The sequence below is a fragment of the Sphaerodactylus townsendi genome, linkage group LG05 (genome assembly GCF_021028975.2).
Source record: "Sphaerodactylus townsendi isolate TG3544 linkage group LG05, MPM_Stown_v2.3, whole genome shotgun sequence".
Lineage (NCBI taxonomy): Eukaryota > Metazoa > Chordata > Lepidosauria > Squamata > Sphaerodactylidae > Sphaerodactylus > Sphaerodactylus townsendi.
In genome coordinates this window covers 53323320-53344103 of record NC_059429.1, presented here as the reverse complement: position 1 = coordinate 53344103, position 20784 = coordinate 53323320, and the positions used below count along the sequence as shown (strand labels likewise).

The following is a 20784-nucleotide window of genomic DNA, read 5'->3' as shown; positions in this document are numbered from 1 at the left end:
GCAAGTTATTACGATATTTGCCTCTTTATGAGTCCATTTATGGCTTGCAAACAGATCTTCAAATCAAATTTTTAATAAGTGACCCTCTATATAACTAACACATTTCTACAGATAATGTTTGAAACGACATCTTCTTTTTTCCCTGCTAAAAGATAAATTTATTTTTATTACTTGTGTACTCATTATGTCTCTACATAGTAAAAATGGGATGAAAGCTCAAGTACCACTTAATACATTTATGTATAAATTAAGAGCTCACTTTGGAGAGGAGTAAATCTAATCCAAAGTTATGTGCTCTTTCCATTTCAAAGCACCATTATTTTCAGTGGAAGTATACATTCAACATCCCAAGCTGCTATATGTTTTGTAAAACTGATTTTGAAAACTGAAACATCTTCCAAATACTTTATAAAGACCTAAGCATGGGAAAGCTACAGCCAATAGGAAAAAGACCTTACTTGTAGGGCTGTGCATTCAGGTGTCCCCAAGCCAAAAGCAGACCCAAAAGTCACTCAGTTTACCCAAAGTGATTCAGAACACTCTTGAAATTCTGGGTGTAACAGTAATTAATCTCCTCAAATTTTGGGAGGGTTTTAGATATGGGGGTAAAGAGGGGACAAAGAAGGAACTTGCCTATTTGGCAGTATCCTGTCCCTTTAAATTTTAAAGGCCAGTATTTCTATAAGAGTAGACCTTTAAAATGTAAAGAAACCAGGAGCTGCCAACAGCTGATAGTTAGCTGCCCTACCACAGCCCTTTACTTTATTAAAACAAAACCAAAAAAAAAAAAGGACTGAACCAGCTTGGCCCCAGACATATCTCTGCTGGGGGCTCTGTAGCTACATTTTGGTTCTTCCCCTCCACCTCCAGCCTTTGATGTTGGCTTTAGAGGTATCAGAGTCCATGTCAGTTGGCAGTGGTGAGTCAACAGGCCTGAGGGGAGCCCTGAGAGGCTTGGCAGGGCAGCCAAGAGAGCAGGGCAGCCGCCGTGTCCTTCCTGGCTGCCAGAAAATGTAAGGCAGGCTGGCAAGTCTCACAGGAGATTCCGGCTCCAAGCAAAAGGTTTATATAATTTCTGACTTCCATATTCTTACCACTGACATTAAGTTGATGAAAAGATGTATTTTCCAGATGCAGTTGCTTCAGAGGAGAAAGTTGCATCACCACAGTTTTGTTAAGTGCTTTCCTTTACATTTTTCTACATGTACAGGCCTAATTGCCAAGTATGTGAAAACCTACAGACTCACCACTTTGAGCTGCACTGCTGCAAACAAGAACTAATTCACATGATCTATATTGTTAAAAAAAATAAGGCCATGGCAAGTGCTTGAGGGTAGAGGGTGTCAGGGCATAGGATAACTACAGTAATGTGCAGCTCTGTGATTACCTGAAGAATGTTTGGCTAATTTAACAGTCAACTGCAGTGAAATTCTGAATTCTCTGTGATGTTACTTTAGTGATATATTATGTCATCTGTGCTGGAAGTTGCTGCAAGCATCTTCTATTATCATGAAATTTTGTCAGTATTTTCATATCCTATCGCAAGTTTTGTAGTTGTTTTTGCCATCAAGTTGCAATCAACTTATGGTGACCCAGTAAGGATTTCAAGGCAAGAGATGTTCAGAGTGGTTTGCTACATCCAGCCTCTGCATAGTGACCCTGGTATTCCTTGGTGGTCTCACATCCAAATACTAACTAGGGTCTTCTTAGGTTCCAATATTGAATAAGATTGGGCTAGCCCGGGCAGTCAGTATTAGGGCAAGATACTTTGGTATTATAACTAAGGAGCCTATCTTGGAACAAACCACAGAGTTAGAGGGCATTCTATTGTCGAAGGCTTTCATGGACAGGTTCAACTGGTTGTGGTGGGTTTTCCAGACTGTGTGGCCGTGGTCTGGTGGATGTTCCTAACGTTTCGCCTGCATCTGTGGCTGGCATCTTCAGAGGTGTATCACAGAGGGAAGTCTGTTACACACTGTGTCAGTGAGAAGGGAATGTTTAGTGGGGTATATATTGTCCATGTCCCAGGGTGGGGAACCAATCAGTAAGTGTTTGGGTGGAACTTGTTATGCAAAGATGTGGTTGACCCAATCTATGGAGAGTGAAATCTGCTAGCTCTATAGTGAGGGAGCAAAAAGCAGGCAGAAATAAGAACCATCAAAACTGAAGAATCTTGTAGATGCACAAGGCAAGAGAATAAAGGCAAGGAGGTAGAGAGCACCCAGAAGCAGCCAACCAAGTTCAGAGAGACTTAATTATATAGCTGTGGGGATTGCCAGAGAATACAGTTACATGTTGATGTGATCAGTAAACCAGGATAGCTCTTGAGATTAAGTCTGAAGCTCAGTAGATCTGACATGCTGTTTGCAGTTGTGAAGATCCACACAGAAATCTGCACTAAATGTTTTTACAGCTGGATGTCGAGAGTTTTTGTGGATCTGTATGAATGTGTAAGCATGTGTTCCATTTCAATCAGACCATTTGGTAAAACTGCACATAACTAACAGGTACTGTGTTACCACTATTTTTTTTTGTTATTTTATTACTATTTTTTGCATGTGAAGTTTTTTTTTAAAGGAAACCCTGAGTCCCATGCTGCATGAGCCAATAAACACAGGTTAGGGACGGTTTAAAAAACCATTTTGGGGGGGAACTTCGCACAGATTTTACCTCTAAAGAGAGTTTGCCCCGTATTTGAGAGTTTCCCTCAAACCATTTTTTTTTTTTTTGAATCACACTATCCGCGAGTCTTTAAAAATCCCAGGTTGCAGCCGCTTGCGAGTGAACTGCCGGGGATGAGGCATTTTATTAGGCTGTGCTTTCCTTTTCCTTTTTAATTTCCCAGCTTACATTTGCTTAGCCACACAGGTGCAGATGGTCATAGCGTGGTATCGTGAGGCGCCAGATTTCATTTGTGCATGTCTGCATAGCTATGCATCAGTGGGAGTTAAATTTTTAAAAAGACGCATTTCCGTATGAAGGTGCAACAGCAACCCGCTTTGTTTCTGTGGCCTCCAATTGCTGCCTGCACGGATGCATACAAATGCAAAAACAGGAAAGCGGGTTCCTTTATCCTGACTGCTACTACTATACATTTGCTGTACGGAAAGGGCCTCAGTATAATTCTATGAAATAAGTTATTCAGGTGCCAGTTTTACAAATAGGAAGGTTTGGTGAAATCTCATCTTAAGAGATGAGTGAGTATTTGCTAAAAAAGAGTTAATTTTGTTCAAACTGTCATTTTTGGTATGCTATTTGTAAGTAACGGGCTCTGTGCATGTGTAAACCATGGTTCAGAGGCTTCCAGGGCTAGGCCTAAAACGTCTGGTCAGATCCCTTTTCCTCAAGGACATATGCCCTTAAATGTAGAGCAAGTGCCCATTCTGACAGTTGCAGCAGCCATATAGTGGAGAACATTCTGTTTGAAGTTTCACTCTGATATAATAAAATTGTTGTCTGCTGTTTTTTGTGAACTCTGTGGCCACATTTCTTGTGGAAATGAATGAATTTTTGTTTAAAATACTTAGACCCTGGAAGTCTTAGTATAAATGTTCCCAGGGTAGTTTTCAACAATAAGTTTCCAAACGTTTACCAATAAAATTCTATCAGTAAAACTGGCCTTGTTTCATCATAAAGTGAACTAGGGAAAGATAGAAATATTCAGTTGGCATGTGAGTGCGGAAGAGGTGAAATCAGTGATAAGTCTTGAAGAATAAAAACGTTTTTGCCTGCTGTAATTCTGTTAACCACAGACAAGAGAATTCCTTATCTGAGGACACAGTAGAAGAGGCCCCATTTTTAGTGCTCGGTTGCCTTCTGAAGATGAAGGTATACACATTTTAGTAGGAGTACACATTTCAAGCCCTGACCTGGATGGTCCAGGCTAGCCTGATCTCATCAGATCTCAGATGCTAAACAGGGTTGGCTCTGTTAGCATTTGGATGAGAGACCACCAAGGAATGCAAGGTGTAATATGCAGAGGAAGGCAATGTGAAACCACCTCTGTTAGTCTCTTGCCTTGAAACCCCTAAGGGGTTGTGACATATGCTAAATAGCTTGGGGCAGGGACGGTGTCAGGCCACACCTAGTGTATGGTTCTGCGCAGCTGTGTTTTATAAAGACTGTGAAAGAAATAATACCCAGGAATCAAACTTTAAACAAAAGAAATTTTTACTGTCCAGAATAGATCTATGACAGGGTGAGCTCTAGAGCAGAGTCACACTCATCATACAAAAGACCTCATCTTTTATAGTTTTCCAAGAATACATACATCATAATTCATAATCATACCTGCATAGTAACCCATATGATTATTTTCCCATACGTGATTTCTTCCTTAGCATTAAAATCAAACGTGCTTGTCCGATCCTTCCTTTCACACAAACGCTGGAATTTTCCTCCTGCTCTTTGGCTTCTGTGTCCCTCCCATTGGCAGGGCAATAAACTAAATTCTGTCTTTCTGGTTTTCAATCAGAATAACCAGTTCCCTTTCACAGGGTGAAAGATTTCACATACACTTAATTATTTTAAAAGATTAAAAATGATTTTGACAAATATGCTATGTGATTCTAGTAGAATAGAATTATTGTAGAATACAAGAAGATATAATTCTCTCATTATCATTTCAGTGTTCATTAAAATATAGAAAAACACATTTTCAATTATCTAATCAAATTCCTTTCTATTCTAACCTTTGATTTCTTTATTGCTATGTTTATTTCACGTAGGCATCCCATATAGCTAGTTTTGACAAACAAGTCTATAATATATGTCTTCTGTCATGTCTTTGGCCCATAGTGACAATCTACCTTATAGATATTATCTTTTCTTGCCTGTATTACTACATGATTTCAGACAAGCTGACAAACTTGGCCTAAAGAATCCTTTGGTTCTTATTAATCCATCTTTCTTTAATATTAAATACAATTTTTAAACATTGACTTTCATCTCACAACGGCCTCCTCCAATATTTCTAGCCCACCAGCTGAGATCTACTTTCAAAGTCCTGCTTTCTGTTCTCCCACCTTCTGGCGCTTTTTCAGCAGTGTTACCACTGACTGGGCTAGGCTAAACAAGAGCCACAACAGAATATAATAAAAAGGAAATCTTTATTTTGAAAGACAGAGATTCATTCAGCAAGAGGGGAAGACGCACAAAACAAAAGAACTCAGTCCTTTTTATAGACCCCAAAGTATTGCAAAGATTATACATACTCAGGCAAAAGATTATACATGAGAAATTCATTCCCATCAGAATCCTTCAAATCGAGACTTTCTGGTTCTTGGTTTTTTTACGCTTCTCCATGCTAGAGACAGTTCCTTATCTTCCATTCCAGAATGCAATTGTATAGCAGCCATCTATAATAACAATAAATGGTTGTCTTACAGAGCATACAACACTCATTTGGTCATCCTGCCCTCGTACCAATCTGGTAGAGGAAACTTGGAACTGCTATTTGGCATTTTGAAATTATCCTTTCTTTATTTCTCCACATGTAAAAGATCAGACCTCTGAAATGTTTTTCATTCTCAGCTATTTGGCCTTCCTCAGTATTTGATAAGCTTTGTTTATGTCAGGGAACAGAGAAACCAGTGCCAAATACTTTCATCCTGTTATTTTTCACTCCCCTTTCACCCATAAGCTTGTCTTGCTAATTTATCCATAGGCCTTAGACTGGGACAGAAAAACTTTTCTTTAACTCCATTTTCTTATATTCCATGTATTCCTTACTCATTACTTAATAAAATATACTTTTCTCATGCCCTGGCTACACTTTCTTCCCTTTTCTGGGGGTGCATGATACCCACAGATGATGAAGTGCACTCCTAGAAGCCTCAAAATGGTGTATAGGCCAGAAGGACTCGACAAAACCAAAATCGGCTCTCCCTGGGTGGTAGGATGGGGAGAGCGAAAACAGGAAAGAAGTAAACAAAGGGGAGGCAAGCAATGAATACAGCAACATTTTAATAACCCCCCCCCCAAAATAAACTGAAGAACAAAAATGTCCTGAGCCAAAACAGCCCCGGACAAACAACAAAACAAATCATTCCACAAAAAGGTGTGACCCACCTAATCCAGTGAGTGGACCAAACACTGCAAATAATGAAAATCAGTACAAAATTTCCATTCCAATCCAAACAAAACAGCATAGTTTACCTAATATTGCCAATTAATAAGGCTCTCCATTCCATAAAAATCCCAAGTATTACAAGGGTAGACCACATAATATAACTAAATAAGAACAAAGGTAAATCCAATATATATATATTTAAATGCTAAATTATCCATAGGCCTTAGACTGGGACAGATAAACATTTCTTTACTCCATTTTCTTATGTTCCATGTATCCCTTATTTATTACTTAATAAAATATTATTTTCTTATGCCCAGGCTACAGTAGTGGCACCTCACTTACGGCATGCCTTTCCCTTGAAGGTCACCATTGCTTTTGTTTAAGTGCCAGGTCAAAATATTTCTACTTAACCAGTTTTTTATTAAGGGTTTGATTTTTTAAAAATACTGTTGTAGTCTGGTGACTTATTTTTAGATGCTTCTGATCTGTTTTTATGATCTATGTTTTTAATGCTAGGCTGGAGGTCTTCCCCCTAATGTTGGATGTTAATATACTTTGATGGTTAGTGTTTATTATATTTGTTTTGTAAGAAACCTGAGGCAGGTTTCAGAAAATACATATAATTTTTTTCTAAATAAATACATGGATTTTACTGCCTACTAAAGGAAGGTGACGTTGCAGAGAGCTGAGAGAAACAGTGCCCTTGTATGTTACATACTACCAGACCACACTACATAAAATGGGTTTAGCTGGGGTAAGACTTAACCACACTAAATTGCAAAAAGACATTATAAAACTAACATTTCAGAGGTATAATAGCTGATCCATTTACTTCTATAACAACAGGTAATGCTGTTGTTGAAAAGACTAACAGATGCTATATGTCCTATTAAAATGCTTATTTTAAAATATGGGGGCAACATTTAGAAAATAGCAGCAATTATATGGTATAGCAAATGACACAGGCTGCAATACCATATTACAAAATAACTGTATGTGAGAATAAGTTTATCATTGAATAAGGGTCCATTAAGAAAATATGATTCAGAACCAATGTTACAGTAATTAGATAAAAGAAGCATAAATGAAATAACTGCAGAAAAAGAATTTCCATAGCGATTATACATGAGATTGTGATGGAGCAGAAAAGCCTTTAATTGTAATTTAGTATGCACCACAGAATTATTGGGACAGTATGTTACTTCATCACATGAAAAGACGAGATTTCTCTAATGAGCACATGACATGCTTTCATTTTGTTCATTACAATGCAGCAGCTGTAAAACCAGGAGATATTCTTGTATAAGAACCTTTATCTGCTCTTTTATAACATAAAACTCTGTTGTGTTGCTGTCAGCCTAAGATGGGAGCATCGCCAGCCTAAGATGAGGTAGACCCAATTTTTAAAAGAATAGTTGAAGGTCTTCCAAGTTTCCATTTTTTAAAATCTTCCTTAGCTCCCTCACCCCAGCCCAAACTAGTTTCTTAAGATTCCTTGGCTTTTGCCATAAATAAAATGCAGAATAAAAAAAACTCTTCTCATTCACCTCCATGTGCTTGTTTGAGTTGTTCTGTGAGCCTGCCTCTTTGACATGGATAATTGTGCCAATTCAGCATGAACAATTCATGCACAGAAGCAAGGTTATGTGTCACCCTGCTGGATCTAGCTTCATACATCTAAAAATGTTGCGGTGCTATTGGCATATGCACTTAGTGCCTTTGCATTGTAGAAATACTGCCAAACAGATTCTCCTCACTATTGCCTCTGACTGTGCAAATTGCAAGTTAGAGAGAGAGTCTTGACTTCAGCACTCTCAGAGCTAACAATTCTAGCTATCAGTTTCTGCAGGGAGCAGGAAAAAAAAGATCTTTTCATGTTGCCCTCAGCCGCTGTGAAGGAGCATCTCTGACTCAGGGCCAATCCAAAAGGTCACCCCATTTGTTTTCATTGAGACCTACAGAATTACCTATTGTTTATCTCAGACTGCATTACTATTTGCACTTTGTGTTGCTAGGATAATGCATACAAGACCTTCATTGGCTTTTGTTAGCTTTCTCTCCAAACTCACAAAAGTGCAGAAGGGTGTTACAAATAGATGGAAAGAAACATGCAATAAACTACCTTGACTGAAAATTATGGGAATTCGCAGATATAAAAACAGGGGTGGCCTTGGCATTGTCCATCATAGAGTTGAATTTGAAATTCGGCACATTGTACTCAACATGTACACACATATTTTCTATTTGCTTTGTGATGCAAAAAAGTACGCATATCTCCTTCAGTCTCATGGGCCACTGCAACAAGCTACTACATGTACATTACTAGTCATACAAAACATCTTATTAACCATGACAGCAGACACACAACTGTCTAGTCTTACAATTGGATATCAATGGGAAAATGTTAGCTGATGTTAATAACATATTTTCATTTTAGCCTGGCAAGACAAATGGGAAGATATAAATAGTTTTTAATGGAACAAGGCAAATTTTTAATTTTGCTTAACTTAATGGTGCTATAGGAAATCTTTAGTAGACTCAAGGATTGTGTATCTTTACAGTCCCTCTATTCCCTAAAATGATGTTGCACTATTTGTTCTTTTGTGAAATGATGTAAAATGACGGTGGCGGTGCACTATTTGTTCTTGTGTAAAATGATGGTGCACTATTTGTTCTTTTGTGAAATTTAGTGATTCTTGTGAGCCTGAAATATAGTGCAGTGTAGAAAAACACTGAAGTACTCAGAAGTCCAGAGCTTAACTAGATGATATACTAAGAAAGTCAGCAGCTTTGAGCCTATTTTTTAATTCCTACAAGGATACTATGGACTGCCAATAAAACAAATAAATGGGTTCTGTATCAAATAAAGCCTGAATTGTCCCTAGAAACTAAAATGAGCAAACTGAGGTTATCATACTTTGGTCACATTATGCAAAGGCAAGAGTCACTGGAAAAGACAATAGTGTTAGGAAAAGTTGAAGGGAACAGGAAAAGAGGAAGACCCAACATTAGATGGATTGGTTCAGTAAAGGAAGCCACAGCCCTCAGATTGCAAGACCTGAGCAAGGCTGTTAATAATAAGATATTTTGGAGGATTCATAGGGTCATCATAAGTCAGAAGTGACTTCACAATTCTTAAGATGTACACACACCAGGCACGGGGGGTGGGGAGACTGATCTAGATTGGGATCACAGCACAAGGGAAAGGGGTGTTGAGCCTTCCATTATATCATCTGATATAAAAAGTTCTGGGGCTGTTGTATGCCCCGTTGTAAAAATGTGTGTACTTGGTATCATCATATCCTTTAGTTAGGAAGATTTTGTATGCATCCAATCTAATAACAGATGGACACTTTAGTCCTGTATAGGCAACTCCACCACATGTTGACTGAATGTGTAAAGTGGGCACAAACACACTGGTCCCACCCTAACCCCATGAGATTGGTGGCTGGGAAGCATGGCACCTATGCAATTTAAAGGCAACTCGTTTATTTTGCATGACTTGGATAGTCTGTGCTAGCTTGATCTCATCAGCTCTCAGAAGCTAAGCAAGATCAACTCTGGTAGGTATTTGCCTTCAGGTCTATATGCCTTCAGGTCTATATGCCATTAAAGGTTTTGTATTTGTATTTGTTGAATACTAGGTAGGATGCCTTCAAGGAATACTAGGGTAGACAATGGCAAATCACCTCTGAAAGTCTTTTGCCTTGAAGACCCCATTGAGGGCTGCCATAAATCTCACGACTTGGCAGCAAAAAAAAATTGTCATTAGATTAGTATCTTGTCCTGTCTGGCATATTATCTCAAGTCTTCTTGAAATATAACTGCAGTGCTTTGGGATCATGGAGCCACATTGAATCAGTCAGCAACTCCCATGTTCAACTGCTGGCATAAATGTGAATGCATCTCGTAATTCTTAATTAACCATGTACAGAGAGAGTCCTTCCTTTAATCAGAAGCACTGCTTGAAGTTAACTACAGTTCAACAAAAACTCAAGTGACAAATACCACTTCTGGGTGCAGCATTATAGTAAAAGACAAACCAATTACCAAATACATTTGTGCACAGACCAGGAAGAAAAATTTGAGTCTATTTCATGGTAGAAGAGCATAATAGTTGTTAGTTTCACAATGTTCATAACCTTTCCCATGAATTTTAATAACTTAAAAATGTCCCTAACATTGATTTATCTCAAGTATTACTTGTCACCCTGGGAATATAATTGTTTTTGCTTTCAGGAAGATATCCAACACTTGGCTTAGCACTGGATGGTTCACAATGAGTATCGCATTAGAGCTGTGTGACAGGATAGACGTCTATGGCATGGTGCCACCAGATTTCTGCAGGTAAATTTTAAGCTGGATTTATTATTATCTTACAAACCTCAGAGTTGTACATAAATATATAAATCTATTTATACTAGCCATGAAACATGCTGTGGTTTTCTTGAAGCTTTTAATTGATAGGCAGGGCTGGATGTAAATTTTTGAAGGGGTGCAAAAATATAAAATGACCCCTCCTGAATATTATATTCTTCATATATTTTTACTTCATAAGTATGCATATATAATCAATACATATAATCAACAACTCTTTTAAATTATAGAATAAATTATGATGATTTTTATGAACTGTTAATGAAAAATTACTCTTTTACATTATTTTATCTATCTTTGAGTATTCCCTCAACCCCTCTGCACACATAAAGACCCAACTTAAGGAGAAAATTTTTCAGCCTAACCTTTCCCTGGATATTTTTGTTAAATACAGCACGCATAATTTTGACTTGGGAAACACAAGAAAACCTCACACTCCTTCACAGCCTTACAAATTACAGCCCAAGAAAAGCTTTATCGGGTAATTATGCAGCTAGAAGCTAACATGACTAACTAAAGCTAATGTTTTTAGTCACTGGAAAAGACTCACTGGAAAAGACAACAATTCTAGGAAATATTGAAGCCAGTAGGAAAAGAGGAAAACCCACCATGAGATGGATTAACTCAATAAAGAAAACCATGACCTTCAATCTGCATGACCTGAGTACGATTGTTAACAAGTGGACATTTCGAAGGTTCATTTATTAATAAGCCAGAAGTGACTTGATGGCATATAATACATGCAAATAGGTCATCTGTTCTTGCTCCCCACTGCTCCCAAGTGTAAAGTCAGGCTCTTTGGTGAAGGCCAAGTCTATGAGATGAGAGGACAGGTCTACAAATGGCCTTCGGCAAAGCCAACCAAACACAGTGGTGGCAGTGGGTGGGGGGGCAGCAAGAGAAGAAACCATACTCTTCCCTTCCACTCCATTCAATTCCAGGGCTTGCAGTGCCTCAGCAGAGCACAAGGCAGGGGGATAGAAAAGAGGGGTGCAATGGCAGCCTCCAAAACTCTTCTTCCCCTATGAGTGTTTAGAACAGTGGTGGCGAACCTTTGGCACTCCAGATGTTATGGACTACAATTCCCATCAGCCCCTACCAGCATTGCCAATTGGCCATTGTCACTGGGTGGTTCTTGAAAAGGGGGCAGGTGGGAAGACAAGGAATTGGAAGGTCCTACAGGCGGATGAGCAAAGGGTGCCTCAGTTGGGGGAATATTAGTGAGGCCAAGGAGGGGTACCTGGGAGTCCACGTCTCTCACTGCATAGGACTTGAAATATTTGAATATCTCTTTAGGAACCCTCCGCTTGACATAGTCTCACCCAATTAACAGCTGCAGCTTCTGCCTTATCAAGGGCTGTAACTCCCCTCTGAGGCCTGGGATTTCCCTGTCTCCTCTCCCCCACTTCCTAGCAGCAGTCTAGTTGGGAGGACGGGGTGTGTGCACAGCAGAACAAGCCATCTTGTCTTGGCAACGGAGCCTCCTCCACGTCCTGGAAGCAGCCTAATCAGGAGAAATGCAGATGCATACTACAGAATGTGCCATTTCTTCCATTCAATTGAGCCTTCCCCATCTGCTAACAGCAGCCTAATTAAGGGAATTGGTCACAAATACTGCAAAATGAGCCATCTCTGCTGGGCAGAGCCTTCCCCACCTTCTAGCAGCAGCCTAACTGGGAAAGTGGGCATGTACATTGCAAAATTAGCAATCTCTTCTGGGCAGTTGAGCCTGCCCTGCCTCCTGTTGCTGCCCCCTCTTTGCCTGCCATTGGGAGCACCTGCTCCCCCATCCCCTTAGATCTGGCCCAGTTGGCAGGTTTTTACATGGGGTTTTGAAAACAACAAACAGCATTTAATTACATTGCATAAAATATTTTTTTAAATTGTTTGCACTGTGAGAAAATTAATCCATATCTTGTTAGTTTCCTCAAGCCTCTGAATATTTATCAGCTAAAAGTAATTCTATAATTGGCATGAAATTAATTTGGGCAAAAAAGAAGTAGATAACGTTTGTTCAAATTATTTTTCAAATATATTATTTTTAATCAGCGAAGAATCATTAGGTTCTAAACAGAGTTTGTATATTTGAACATATCAGAAATTAGCAAGTTTCTTGTGTTGGATCTGATCTGTGTACCTAATTAGCTATTTTAGACCAGTTCATGTGATCAAGCAGACATGGGGTGGATGCTTGAAATTGATGGATCCGTACATATTTAACTGGTGGAAGCAATTTAATTCACATCTTAAATTTCCACCGCTATCACTATATGAGAAGAAGTGATATGGTTTCTGCTTCACACCTCCCTTTTACTAGAGTATGTAGATACCTACAAGCTTGGTAGATCTCATTCATTATTTATATGGTCAATATTTAGGAAATCTCCTAAATATTTAAAAAAGCTATAACCTCTACCTACAACAATGTAGGACTATGTTAAAACAGAGATGAAATTAAAGACTTTCAGCCCCATCCAAAGGGGGGAAGGGCTTGTGCAAATGGTTTGCCCTTGCAGTGGTTTGCCCTCCTAGGGGCACTTACACTGGTGGAAGGGGAGATGGGCCAGCAGCCAGTTGCCCCACAGGTCCACCATTGCAGAACCTGGAGGTTCTAGCGGGGTTGCTATGGCATGCTAGTGTGGAGGGAGGCAGGCTGAGGCATTCTCGAAGGCTGAGCCGACTTCAGTTGGCTCCCTCCTGGGATTGAAGGCTGGTAGCATGGCGCATCAGCCTTTGGACTTACACCACACTTTCTGTGGCATATATCCTTTCAGCTCTATGGGGCTTTTCAGCAACGGGGAGGTATCAGGGCTTTTTCCTGCTCCCCATGCTGTCAAAAAGCCATTTTGGAGGTGGCAGGATGGTGCTGCATCAATGCCACTGCCTCTGGATTTGGATGGGGCTGTTTGTATATAGCCTAAAAGATCCATATTTTATTGTTTTTAGTTAAAATATTAAAACAGCTGAACTGTAACATGAGCTAAAGTCTATGATTCTCTACTGACTCATCCCTTACCTGTGGGGAGCAGGTAAATAAAATTGTATTGAGATGTTTCTAAATCTTCTTTCAGCTCTGTCAAGAATCCAGATTGCAGGAGTTCAGTATGAATAATATCCACTTTACATTCATCTCTACATATCCTGATTTGGCATCAAATAGTTTAGCTGAATGGGTACTCTTTATCATTCTTAAAAATAAAGGAGGAGCCACTGTTTTAACTGTGATTGTACTGTGGACAGACAGTGGTTATATCATTATTTTACACGTTGTTCAGTGTAGCATGTTTGGGGTAGATCAGGCTGAGTGTGTGTGTGGCTGGTCTTAATGTGAGCCCCGTGCCTGAGGCACGATTCCAACGCAGGTCTTTATGATTCAGTCTCTAGCCACGACAACACTGAGAGGTCCCTTTTTACTGGCATGCTTCCTTATCTCGTCTACACATGTTCAGTTCTGATAATAAGGATTAAGGATTGTGTTTCCCTATAGGTTGGCACATTTGCTTACTTGCAGCAGTAGTAACTTAATAACACAATCCTATGCAAAGTTATTTCAGCCTAAGTCCATTGAAATCAATGGCTATATACTGTGCTGTAAATTCCTCAAGAGTCCAATCCTCATTCAGCAGAGCAGAATAAAGGAGACTGTAGGGGGCTTCTTTTCTACTTCAGTCACCTTACTGCAAATTCTGCTGTTCGTGTAAGCACTATCAGTAGACAAATTGCCTATTGCATGATATCTTTTCATGGAAATGTAATGTGTTTTACGAACTGCCATCTATAAATGCCTCCCAGCTGTGATATTAATAAGCATGCTAATTCTGACAAAATACAGATTAATGTCCAGTATCACAGAGTGGTAAAATAGCATCTGTTTTAATATTAATAAATGAGGATGACTAGCAATTTTCTAGGGTAAATTGCTCATGCATTTCATTTGCTAGCAACATAATTTAATTGCAGAAAAAGGAATTAACACACTATGCTTAATATGCAGTATTCAAACTGGAGACATCAAATTCTTAAACTGACCCTAACTCAATTTGGAGGAGTTAGAACTGTCATCTGGCCCAAGAGATGTAAGATGTTGGCCTTCAGAGAAAGAGTTTTGGTTCTAGATTGTAGCTTATGAATCAATGGCTATGAGCAGTATTATTTAGTGTTATTAGCCAAATCTGGACTTCAGCTCAGATAAAAGCCAGAGCCTCTTTAGCTTGCTCTGGAAGCCACCTGGGTCGCACTGGCACATGTGGCAGGGGGAGTTCATATCCTAGACTGGTCCTGCCAGAGATTGAGAGAGCCCACATTGCATCCCAGTTGCAGTGAGATTCCAATGACACTACAGACCTCCCCTGCTAGGTGATGATACTATCCATGCCACTTGCTACATTCAAAAACAGAACATTCCATTATCCTGGCACTTTTAAGGTGAAAAGGGAGATCAGTTTTTTTGCCAAACATCTCCATGTCTGGGGACAGTTTGAGCATTCACAGGAAACAAGCCAAGATATCACATTTGTACGTAATGTGAAACCATAGTTAAGAGTAACTGTGATAAACCCAATTTATATTCTTGTCTCATGGACCGTAACTAATCATAGTTAGTAGCTTTTGTTCATATGATCAACTAATGATGGTTAGTTAAATTATACCATATTTTCATGTTCAGATATAACAAAACTGAGCATTGCCTCAGGATTTGAGATGGGTGAGAATGAATCTGTGTTATAACAGATCTTTTTACTCACATACCATCCATGTTTACTGAAGAGGGATGGAAATTACACTTAGTGGGCTTCTCCAGATGCTCACTCCCCAGTGCAGTAAGTGCACATTCATTACTCTCTTACTGTTAAGATTTCCAGAAAGTTTCTTTCCATGTATTTTTCTATTAGAGGCAAGTTTTCTTTTTCCAGTAACCTCTTACAAGTCTGAACAAATCTGGGTGTTGAAAAGAAGCCCAAAGTTGCTTTTATTCTATTTTCTTTCACTCTTCCTGGTAATGTATGACAAAAAATTGCAATATTTTGCAGTATTTTAGCCTTAGACCTGCTGCTGCCAGATAAGCAAGTCAAAAATGAGAAAATATGCAATACAAGAGCACATCATATCATTGGTTGTTCTACAAAAAAGGAGAAAGATACACAGAAGAGTGGCATTTTCAAGTTTCTGATTATGCCTAATACCATGTAGTTGCTGATCATTAGCTATGGAAATGGAGCAATGGGGTGGGAGAAATGATGCAGGATTCAGTAGCCTTCTAAAACAGAACAGCACTGTCAAAGCTGACAGAGCAAGTACATACTTAATAGCATTTGTGTGGAATATAAGCAGGAGAGTATCAAGGGGAAATGGCACCTGGGGGCAGCACCTCCTCCAGGCATCCCCCCGCCTCCCATACTTGGGGACAGGACTTGGGGGTGAGGCTCAAACCAAGCCCTGCCCCCCGCCTCTCTGCAGGCCAGTTTCTGCTGTCCCCAGTGCCTGGGAGGGCAAAAGCCGGCCTACATGGAGGCCGGGGGCAGGGCTCGGCAATGGCAGATGGTCCAGACAGGTGCCACAACCGCCTGCCGCCAAGTCCCTTCCCCCTGCTGCCCTGAAGGGGGGCAGGGCTTGGTGGTGTGCAGCTGGTGCGTATGCTGTTTCATCACATGGGAGAGTGCCTGGGGCCTCCCATGTGACAGAAAGGTATGCACCCGGGAACAGGAGTGACCTCATGTCCCTATAGGCCGTATGCCTCTGTATACTAGCCCTGCAGATCTACTTGATAGATGTGAAAGTCTACACAGAAACAGGCATCCAAACACACAAGAAATTTTTACAAACCCCACTGAAACTCACTGGATTGTAATATATGTATACGTGCTGTTTCTCCACAGGAAAGAGCAATTTGGGCTCTCTGACACTTTGTTGGAGTATAAAATGCTACAGAATACTCCAGAAGGGATTTTCATAGTGTCTTAAAGGAGCAGCTGTTTGGAAACAGCTGCTTCTACTATATGAACATGCTTGACTTGGACCGTCTTAACATATTATGATTGGCCCAGACTCTATGACAGCCATTTTGAGATTGCTCTACCCCATAATAGCCATTTTATTGTGGCATCCACTATCTGTTTCTCAAAATTTAATAATTACCCACTGGTTTAACAAGGTTGGGACCCTGGCCTATGATCTACTAGTTCTCATTACTTTATTGCATAATCAGTCTTTCTGCCTTGCTACATAAATCCCAGTGGAAAGCAATAATTTTCACAAAGGACCTGCACTTCCAGTACATTATGTCAGATACATGTTCCCAAAATCTCTCTGAAAGGACCAGAGTTTTTTCTATATAACTTATTTCATCATTTGTTGATAGAAAGCTATATGTTCTTCATTTAGTTTCTAATTGTCCTTATGGAAAGAAGTGAGGACAGCAGCCTTACGTTATTACTTTGGATAATTCCCCTTAGTAAAAAAGAAGTTGTAACTATGGTTGGTGAATTCTACTGGAATTGTCACCTATGCCCTCTGTCTTGTATCTTTTTTTAAGGAAAAACTGCCAATACATTTCCATTTTTAATCTGAAGTGACATTGTGTTGAAACTTGTTTTAAGAATACATGAAAGCTGAGGTTCCACAGATTCTACTAATCCGCACGTTAGGACCAAATGCCATAGGATGCTGAGGTTCTTTGACTGAAACTTCTGTGTCATATAACTTGGCCCTAGAAAGTAACTTACTCACTCCCTCTGTATGCATGAGATAAAGAGAGAGTCCTGAATCAGAGTTTTAGTGTTAGGTGACGAGGTAGAAGAGGAGGAAGAGGAGGAAGAAAAAGAGTTGGTTTTTATACTACCTTAAGTAGTCTCAAAGCAGCTTATAATCACCTTCCATTCCTCTCCCCACAACAAGCATCTGGTGAGGTAGGTGGGGCTGAGAGAATTGTAAGAGAACTGTGACTAGCCAAAAGTCACCCAGCAGGTTTCATGTGGAGGAGTGGGGAATCAACCCGGTGACAGTCTTGCCACTCTAACCATTACACCACGCTAGCTCTCTTTACTCTCCATGAAGTCGCTTAATATAGAGGGGAGAAACCCATATTGTATGCTTTTCTTCATCAATGCTTGAAAAGCACGGAGTATCAGAAAGGTATGAGGGAAGATAGCTATTCTCTGTGCTGTCTCCATTCCAGTGTTCCTCTTCCCAATCATTGTACTAGAGCAAAATTACAAATCAGGAGTTGATAGTCATGGACTGGACATCCAGTAGTACATGTAATTTAGCCTATAGGAACACTGTTTGGTTTAGAATCCCAGTAATTTGAAACCAAGTTAGAGTCAAAGCTCTAGAGCTCTACTCCAGCACTGTAGAATTAAACTACTGCTACATTTTGTGGACAGAAACTTTCTATAGATTTGCCTTACTTGAGAGATCAAATTGTAACAAATCTTAACACATACTGGATTATTTTAGGTATTTCTTTTTTAATCATAACAAAGAAGGACAATAAAATGAACAGACTCCACTGCAGTTCACTCAGTATTTTCCCCACACTTTTTGTAATTTAAATGCAGATGCTTTTTTCCCAAAAAGATACCACTGGTGCAGAGATGAAAAGTATTTGTACCAGCTCACAACTAACATTTATCACCCCCTGGGACAAATCTTCGAGGTGCTAACTTACCCTGCAGGATAACATAAGGTGGAACTTCTTCTGTGACTGTGTTTGATACCTGCAATATTCAAATATTTTAAATTTAGCATTAAATAAAATTATTCTCTTTGCAACTGAGTTTCATTTTATTTTTTTTAAGGGTACAATGGCTGACTGATAGCCGATAGCTAGGAGTAACAATGAGGTGTGCTTGTATCATATACGCCATGCTGGTAGGATTTTCATGTGTGGATGAGTCACAGAATCAAAGGGCTGGGATCAGCTTCCCATTTGAAAAGCCTATTCATCCCACTGAATGGCTCAGTAGGTCTTCTCTCAAAACACAAGCCAGATGCATATCTCTTTCAAACATCAGGCTTCACATTCTCAGCATAGCAATATGACACTGTGGTGCACTCATCCACTTTCTTTTAGCATAGCAATGTTTAATTGTATAAGATAAAATAATTTAAATACTGCTTGGGGTGCTATTTTATGAAATTAATTCAGCTTCAGCTAGATTTTTAAAGAGAAAGACTGAGCCCATCAAATGATTAGCATGTCTTCAATGAGCAAAATACGTACATTTACGCCTTTCATCTTTTTTTCTTCCTTCTGCAGGGATCCCAATCATCCTTCAGTACCTTATCATTATTATGAACCACTGGGACCCGATGAATGTACAATGTACATTTCACATGAACGGGGAAGAAAGGGCAGTCATCACCGTTTTATCACAGAGAAACGAGTATTTGAGAACTGGGCCCGGACATTCAATATTCACTTTTTTCAGCCAGACTGGAAACCAGAATCACTTACTATAAATCATGCTAAGATTAAACTGGTGTTCTGAGAAATGAACACACAAGGCTGCAATCACAATCACTAACTGTATCAGGCTTCAGGGGATTGAACCTCATATCATGGCAAGCTAACCTAAAAAAGCAAGGTTAACAGGGTTTGCGGAAGAAAACTGCTACAATATTCAGGAAGTTATTGCAAAGGAATACCTTTAAAAGGACATCTGGTATCCAGCTGTATTGTAATCAAATATTTTAACTTCCGTTCATTGACCTTGCATATGTATATGTGGTTTGTTAAAAAGAAGAAAAAATGGAAGAAAGTACATCATAATGAACATAATTAAAGAGATGTTTAATTCATTATGTTTTTAAGGCATATTGCCACTGGATTTTCATAGTGACATTTAATGGTTACTTTCTTAGTGGAGGTTTTTAATGCAATCCAGTATTTTTCTATTTCACAATGATATGGTTATTTATCTTTCAGAATCCCTCCAAAACTGAGGATTTATATTGCTGCTGGTTTAAGACTCAGCTTCTTGTTTATACATTTTCTCTTTGAACTATAGGATGATTTTATCTAGCATGTATAATTAATATTTGATCTGGAAGTGATGTATTTATTTTATTTATTTTTACTCTTGGACTGCATTCCAGCATAAAGCCATTTGTTAAGCAAGCACATCCTTATGTGAATTTTCATCAGAGACTTGTTTTTCTTCTGATATGAATAGGAAGCAGGCCAAAGTATTTTTTCATTTAAATGTGCAATGGTAGATGGAGGATCAAGCCAACTTTTTCCACTAGAAAGTGTCAAAGGCAGGGAAGGATGCTTGTAGACATGTGGCATCCTGTGCACAACTAATTGAAATACCGACTTCCAGTTTAGTACTGTCTGTAGTATAACTGTTTTCATTGGCCTTTTGGTAACTATCCACCCACATAGCAAGTGTCTGATCTTGAGCTGTCCTGGCAGCTGTTATTTGTTCTGCCTTACACAAATGCTTCACAAAGCAAATCTAACATTCTTGCTGATTTGCAAGGGGGTTAATGTTTTCAAAATGTTTCTCTATTCTGTGCAGTTGCACAGTTCTTCGAATGTATAAACAATATCTGAACAGGAAAGGACTTGGGAGAGATGGATTTGTAAGCACTCTAGGAGAGGTGGGCAGGACAGTATATCAGCCGGTCTCCAGTCAGCTTTTGACAGGGGAGGGCCCAGTCCTTTGTAAATACAGAGATTTTGTATAAATTAAGCTGTAGTTGAAAGAAGACAAGCAAATACCAGGTAGTTTAAAGCCACACAAGTTTGAAGCATAAAAAAACATTAGTGGAGCTTGGCCATGTGGTTTGATTCTGGAAGACAACAAACTATGTGAATCTGCTCCTGAATGATACCCGGTCAATTTTGCCATTTTCTTTAAGTTGTGAGAGAAAGAACCTAGTTCTCGGCAATTAGAATGAGTGACACTAATAGCTCTGTAAATGGATACTTGCACATTATGTTTTTTGTGGGGTTATATCTCGCTTGTGAATAAAGAGGATTCCATTTGCCATGTTTGTTCTTTAACCTTGTGGATGTAAAAAGCCAAATCACTTCTTCAAAGTAATTACTAACAATTACTTGACCTATTGCCTACTGCCATATACTAGTAGTTCAAATGATAAAAATCCTCTCATAGTACAGGCTTTAAAAATGGATTGAAACTGTGTGGTCTAAGTGACATCATATATTAAATGGTTTGACATTGAAAACTGCAGTACACACATGTTTGGGGAATTATAGAAATTTCCCACCATTCCTTTTGCTAAACTACATTGCTTCAATTGCATTAACATCCCAAGCCAAGCATGGCTCAAATGAGCGTTGCATGATTTCTCCCAAATATTGTGGC

General features: G+C 39.3%; 1 protein-coding gene across 2 annotated transcripts in view; it reads left to right on the top strand.

Moving 5' to 3' along the window:
• Positions 1–20443, top strand: part of ST6GALNAC5 (ST6 N-acetylgalactosaminide alpha-2,6-sialyltransferase 5) — a 122995-nt gene extending 102552 nt beyond the window's left edge. The window contains exons 4-5 of one of the 2 annotated variants that reach the window (XR_007244615.1): positions 10317–10420; positions 18708–18838. Coding sequence is in view for 1 of the 2 variants with exons in the window: in XM_048497670.1 (XP_048353627.1) it covers positions 10313–10420; positions 18708–18939 (340 nt within the window). In the remaining variant the exon portion in view is untranslated. Of the gene's footprint in view, positions 1–10312; positions 10421–18707 lie in introns of both variants that reach the window. The other variant, XM_048497670.1, reaches the window with a different exon arrangement.
• The last annotated feature ends 341 nt before the right edge of the window (positions 20444–20784 follow it).